The 7,500-nt window shown below is 35.9% G+C and overlaps 1 protein-coding gene across 1 annotated transcript in view; it reads left to right on the plus strand.

Annotated features, from left to right (window-relative positions):
• The window catches only part of LOC113816916 (nephrin), a 336,838-nt gene that overhangs the window by 222,038 nt on the left and 107,300 nt on the right, over positions 1–7,500 (plus strand). The window contains exon 4 of the mRNA XM_070127458.1: positions 3,725–3,904. Coding sequence (XP_069983559.1) covers positions 3,725–3,904 — 180 coding nt within the window. The remainder of the gene's footprint in view (positions 1–3,724; positions 3,905–7,500) is intronic.

A 7,500-nucleotide genomic window follows, 5' to 3' on the forward strand; every position in this document is an offset into this window, starting at 1 on the left:
TTTCACCCTTAGCCATGTCAGTTTCCATGTCATTTAATCGTGCTTATTTACATCATTCTTTATCACAATTCCCTCTTTTTTCATTTCGCCTGATCCTCCGCGTTCTCTCTCCTCCCGTCTTTATCACGAGTTGCCTTTTCTCTCGCTACGCCTCATGCATCAGCTTGTAATGACCTGCGCAGTCCCAGGGGCGGTGCTCGCCGAGGCAAAGTTTATGGCTACTTCATAATTCTCGTTTTTTATACAAAACGCCAAGAAAACGGGGAAATATTAGTAGGGTTAACTCTTCCATTTTTCCACATGCTGTAATATTTCTATTTAGTTTCACCGAGCATGGAATTCTTGGTAGATCATGGGGCTCAGGAAAAAATGTTTGCGTGTTGTCGAAGATTTTTACTTGATGTAGTGATGATTGTTAATATATTTCTCCTTTCAGTTTTTCTTACTCTTCCTTATAATATTTTCCGTATGTAATTATTTTCTTGATATAACTACATTTCATGTACCAAAAAGTTTTGCCTCATTTTCTTACGAAATCAGCTTTCGATATTTCTCCTTTTAGTTCAAAGAACAGCTGCTTATGATTCATGGTCTCTCTGAAGAAAAAAAAAGTCTTGGTAAAATATTTTATAACTTGGAGCGAAAAAGCAAGAATTTCCAAACCAAATCATGTTGTAATGGAATGCCAAGTGTAAGAAACTGTAAGATAATATATTCAATAAAGTTTGCTTTTAAAACTCACGCAAAGGGAAATAAAAAACTGTTTTGTCCTCTCACAGTATATATCTGTATAAGTGAATATGCAAATGATTCTTCAGCCCGGCGTATACATTAACATATAATGTGATAATTAGTATGAGAAAGCTTGTTCTGTTATGTCATCGTGAATGAGGCTCCTTCGTGGAAAGTTAGGGTGATGTCTGTTATCTTTCTAGCTGTCTTTTGCTTTCTCTGGCTCTCTTTCTCTCGCTCTCGCTTTTTCTCTCGCCCTTTCACTTTCTCTGTTCTCGATTTATATCTCTATCTATCTGCTCTCTCTCTCTTTCTCTTTCTCTCTCTCTCTCTCTCTCTCTCTCTCTCTCTCTCTCTCTCTCTCTCTCTCTCTCTCTCTCTCTCTCTCTCTCTCTCTCTCTCTCTCTCTCTCTCTCTCTCTCTCTCTCTCTCTCTCTCTCTCTCTCTCTCTCTCTTGCCTCCCGCTTTTTCTGGCTCTCTCTCTCTCGTTTTTGTCTCTACCTTTGTCACCTTGTAACCTCTATCACTCTTTCTATTTCGTCTCCATCGCATTCTCGAAAAAAAACAGCAATAAAACAAAAAAAGGGATTGAGTTCCCCTTCTCCAGGTAATTCTAGACTCTTAAACAGATTATTAGACATCACTTACCCTGATTATTGGGGAGAAAACAAAGTACATGTTCCTTCAGAGGCGATGCATCTTGCCAATGAGATCTATTTGACATATATAAGGATTTTAAGTAAACATAAGTACAGTCTTCCAACATCTTCTATTGAGCGAATGTAATTACAAGGTATTCGCAAAATGGTGGGTGAATTATGCATGTGTTCTTGGAAATTACATTGTATTTGTTTGTCTTTTTATACTGTAGGTTAATGCTTCCAAAGCGATCAGTGCTTTTAAAGCTGTTCTTCTTTTTATGCAAATGCATAATGTGTGTTGATTTAGTTTTATACAATGTTCAGAGTTCGTGGAAATTATTTGAAGGAGATATGATGACAGAATTGCAGGCAAGCTGTTTCTTTATTCACTGCTGCTTGTTTCTTCTTTATCTCCGCTCTCCTCCTGTTCACCATTATCATCAGCTTTATCATTATCATCATTTTCTCCATCCTCCTCCTACTCTCTCTCTCGCTCTCTCCCTCCATCCCTCCCTGTTTCCTTCTCCCTCCCGACCCCCACCCCTCCTCTTTCTCATCTTCTCTCTCATTTTCCTTTTCCCTCTCCTCTTCCTCCTCTTCCCCTTCCTTCTCCTTCCCATCCTCCTCCTCTTCCCCCTCCACCTCCGTCCTTCCTCCCCCTCCCTCCTCCCTTCCCCCTCTCCCCTCCTTATCCCCATGTTCTTTTTTTCTTCTTTTTCTTTTTTACACTAAACACATGTTTATTTCCTGCCAGCATAAACAGATCATTTTTTCCCGAGGGAGGTAAATAACGCAGAATTACACGCACGCGTTGAATTAAGAGAGAACGTGTTCATATATTTACTTAAACGAAAATTAATGGCCGCGAACACAAGAAATGGTAAACGCGAAATATTTATCAGATTTCACGGCATTGTGAAGCTTTTGTTGACGTTTTTGAAAAAAGTAAAAGAAAAGATATGTGAAAAAGGTGATGAATGAAATTAAAATGAAATCAAAGATGTTTTAGAAACACTCAATTTTCTGTATGTACGTATGTTTGCTTGAATATATGTATGCATGCATTTCTGTGTGTATCTATGTATGTATATATGTATACATGTATATATGTATGTATGTATGTATGTATATATATATACATATATATATATATATATATATATATATATATATATATATATATATATATGTATGTATGTATGTATGTATGTATGTATGTATGTATGTATGTATTACATACATATGCATAAATGTGTGCATCTATGATTATGTGTTTGGGCGTGTGTATCTGTGCATATCTGTGAATGCCAAGGGGATGTATGTATGTACGCATATCTATGAAATCGGGAACACGGAGGAGGCACATGACAAGTCGAGTGCCACCACACCTGTGTCGCAGCGAAGGCGAAACAGGTGGTGTCTTTGGTGCCAGAATATCACACCATGCATTCTCTACATGGCTCTAGGGCAAGTATAGGGTCATACATTAATACATGCTTGAATCTAGGAGTGCATTTTTCTATTTGTGTTCATATATATATATAAATATATATATATATATATATATATATATATATATATATATATATATATATATATATATATATATATATATAATATACATACATGTATATGTATGTATGTAAATATTTGTATACATACATATACAGTATATATATACATACATTTGTATATATATATATATATATATATATATATATATATATATATATATATATATATATATATATATATATATACATATATATATATATATATATTATATATATATAAATGTATATATATATATATATATATATATATATATATGTATGTATGTATGTATATATATATCATCATCATCATCATCATCCACTGCAGGACGTAGGCCTCTCCCATTCTTTTCCAGGTTTTCCTGTCTTGCGATGTTTGTTTCCAGTCTTGGCCCCCAAATTTCGCTATTTCGTCGCGCCATCGTGTCATTGCTCTGGCTCTTGGCCTCCTTAAGTTATTTATAGTCCAGTCTGTTACTTTCTTTGTCCATCTGTCGTCTTGTCTCCGACATACATGTCCTGCCCATTGCCATTTCTTCTTTTTAATGCTCCCGAGTATATCTTCCACCTTCGTCTGTTCTCTGATCCACGTCGCCCTCTTCCGATATATGTATATATATATATATATATATATATATATATATATATATATATATATATATATATATATATATACGTATACACACACATTTACATACATATATGTATATATGCAGATATGTGAATATATATAAATATGTGTGTATTCATTTTCATTCACTTCTGCTAATTCTGTCTCCCTCTCTCTCCCCCGCAAAGGCTTCGAACGCAACGTCCCTGGCTACCCCCGCTACGCCTACGCAGGGGAGCCGAGCCTCGGGGAGCACCACCTGGTCATCAAGGGCGTGACTCTGCAGGACGACGGCGAGTACCAGTGCCAGGTGGGGCCCACCACCAAGTCGGCGCCCATCTGGGCCGCGGCGAACGTCACCGTCATGGGTGAGTGGGGCGGGACGACTGCTCTGGGTCCTGTCTTTAGTTGTTCTTGGTTTGATATTATTTTATTGTGGTAGTATAAGTAGTAGTAGCAGTAGCAGTAGTACTAGGAGTAGGAATATGAATAGGAGTAGTAGTAGTAGAAGGAGGAGGAGGAGGAGGAGAAGGAGTAGGCGTAGGTGTAGTAGTAGTAGCTATAGTTGTAGTAATAGTAGCAGTAGTAATAGTAGTAGTAGTAGTAGGAGGAGGAGGAGGAAGAAGAACAGTAGGTGTAGTAGTTGTAGTAGTAACACACCTGCTACGACAACAGATAATGGTGATCATTATTAACTATCTTTATCGTTATTACTATAATCACCATTACAACAAAAACACAATCTCACAACCACTTCAACCCCGCACACGATAAATATTTTAAAGGAAAAAATACAAAAGGTGGTGGGATATCACAACACGCGCAGTTGTTTTTCTTCGCATTTTGATATCAAGTTTTGTGAACGTTTTGTCGTCTTTGTTTTAATATTTTGTTGGTGTTTTTGTTTTGATATTTTATTGGCGTTTTTGTTTTGATATTTTGTTGTGTTTTTTTATATTTTATTGGTGCTTTTGTTTTCATATTTTGTTGGTGTTTTGTTATTGCTATTCTTGTTCTGATATTTCCTTGTTATTACTATACTGTTAGTTATTTTAGGCTACGTGACTCCAAATATCAGCTGGGTGGTTAGTAACGTTAGTACCTCTTAATCCATACTCTGTTTTACGTAATTTCGAATTCTAATTGGTGTTATCTTACAATCTCTTTATAATTCAGTTACGTAAGTTTAACCAAACGCGAGGAAAGTGATCAAAGTTTTATAAAAAAAAATTCTATGCTAGGTAGTTTTTTTCTTTCTTTCTCTTTTTTGCGTGTACGGTCTTAAATTCTCGTTAAGTGAGCGCTGTGGTAGACCATTATTTAAGTTGTTTTGTTTTAGATATTTTTGAACTACAAACTGGTGATAGTGATTAGACACAACCACTTTTTTCCTTTTTTATTGTGTATGTGGTAGCGATGGCCATAGTAATAACGACGATTATTTGTAATGATACTCTACCTATCTCAAATTATTACAATTAGAATTACATTTACAAGCTGTGCCAACTGAACTCATACCGAGAAAAAGTTAGTAATGATACTATTTTCATCACATTAATGAATATTGTTTCGTCGTTTTATCATTCACCGTTCTCGCGTTAAATCATTTGTTCTATTACTCTATTCCAGTATCTCCAAAGGTTATTTTTATACCTATAATGCCAATATTTTTCACCTGTAGGGCACCGCTTTTAATTACATAGAGCTTAACACATAAAATCAGCAGGAGTATATAATCCATTCTCTTTCTCCATCTATCTGTCTATCTATATATCTATCTATCTATCTATATAATATATATATATACATATATATATATATATATATATATATATATATATATATATATATATATATATATATATATATATATAGCGTATTGCTCACAGCATTCAAAGTAAAGGAAACCCAGAAAGAACTATATCCTTTTCTTTACCCTTGTTCCATGTGTTTTAGTTCCCTTTCTTTCTCTTCCATGCTCCCCTCCCACTATTTTCTTTCCATCTCTTCGCGATCTAGGTTTTTTTTTCTTGTCGCTGTACACTGAAGCATTTACATCTGCCGGGTCACTCTCTCTCCTCTCACTCTCGCTCTCTATTTCACTCTCACTCTCACTCTCGCTCTCTATCTCTCTCTCACTCTCACTCTCGCTCTCTATCTCTCTCTCACTCTCACTCTCGCTCTCTATTTCACTCTCACTCTCACTCTCGCTCTCTATCTCTCTCTCACTCTCACTCTCGCTCTCTATCTCTCTCTCACTCTAGCTCTCTACCTCTCTCTCTCTCTCTCTTTCTGTATATATAAATATATATGTGTAGGGAGTGCAAGTATATATTGTGTATATACCGAAACATATAGATAGATGTTATATATATATATATATATATATATATATATATATATATATATATATATATATATATATATATATACACACACACACACAGTATGATATTTGCAAAATATATAATATTTATATTATTTATTAACATGTCAGCCTTCTTTGCCGTATTAGGTATGCATAAAAATGTAATGCGTGAGTTACATTGTATAAAAAGTTTATACACGTACACATAGACTCATTACGGCGTCAGGATAGGGCAGACATCTGAGATATTGCCTTTTGTAAGCTAGCCAACGAGCTTAGTCTGGCGAGCACCTAGTCTTGTTAACAAACACACACACACTCAGATTACCTCGCGATTTGTGTAGAACTCAAAGACTCAGAATACACATCCTGTTTCTCTTTCGGGTTAATGTAAGGAACGTTAAAGACATAAATATGGTGCAGCGAGTATTGCTCTGTGGTCCAAACGGAGAAAAACAAGTCGGATCAGCTGACCTATTGTTGTGGCGTTCCGTTGGAGCCGATTATTTCGCCATTCAGTGAGTAACATAACATGAATACAATGAACTCAGTGTTGTTTGACACTGACTAACGGTGCAGTATAGTGACAATGAGTCTATGAACATCTCATATGTTGTCTTATTATGCTGCGTTTGGAACTCTTCGTCCTGCTCGTCCAGACCAGTTGGACAAGTTGTCCCTCTCGTCCATTTCGCCCTCATGCGAAGGGAAAGGCTAGATCAGTAGCAAATCAAGGTCATGACGTCAGATTTTGATGACATCACAAAAGTTGCGATTCTTTTCAATTTTCAAAAAGGATGGAAGATAATGATTTTAATGGTCATATTTTCAATCAACAATCACCCAAATAGCCCTGTGGATGAGAAAAGTGGGCGATTATGTTTGTGCGTGAATGATTCTCAAGTGGAATTGTTCGCAATGGGAGTCAAACCATAGGCCTGTACTTTTTACTCGGCTTGAAAGAATTAACATTTTTTAATTAATACCTCCATGCACTCAATGAATGAATGAAAGGTATTACATTTAATGTGTAGGTTACGAGGCCGGGCTATTTTTAGACCAGTACATATTCATGTTTACATTTTGTACAATATCGAACAGTGTTAAAGTTTCGATGTCTTTTCAGGCGTTTTTGACTTCATATAGTGTTATCCTGGTATCCTACACATTAAATAAAATATCTTTCATTCATTCATTGAGTACACGGATGTACTAATGAAAGAAGGTATACTTAAGGGGACCTTCTGCTGATTTTTCGGCGATTTTCGCCCCTCTTGCCGAAATTGACTTTAATGCAGTTGCAAGTAGTTTCTAGTCCCCCGCTTCTCCCCTGAAAATGTCAAGGCTCGACCGTTATTTTTTAGGTGGTAGCAGCGATTTTTGATGTCGACCGAAATATTATTTTTTTGATGGTACCTTTGAAAATCGGCAATTGTGACGCAATGATTAGAGATAATAAAAATATGAGGTTATTTTCTGAAAGCTTATCAAATTTCACATAAGATGAGACCAACCTTCTTTTTTTCGGAATAATTTCAAAAATCCGGCAAGCGTCCAAAAAACGGCAATGAAGAAATTTTCCATAGAAATAACTAA

Source organism: Penaeus vannamei, chromosome 11, assembly GCF_042767895.1.
Source record: "Penaeus vannamei isolate JL-2024 chromosome 11, ASM4276789v1, whole genome shotgun sequence".
Taxonomy (NCBI): Eukaryota; Metazoa; Arthropoda; class Malacostraca; order Decapoda; family Penaeidae; genus Penaeus; species Penaeus vannamei.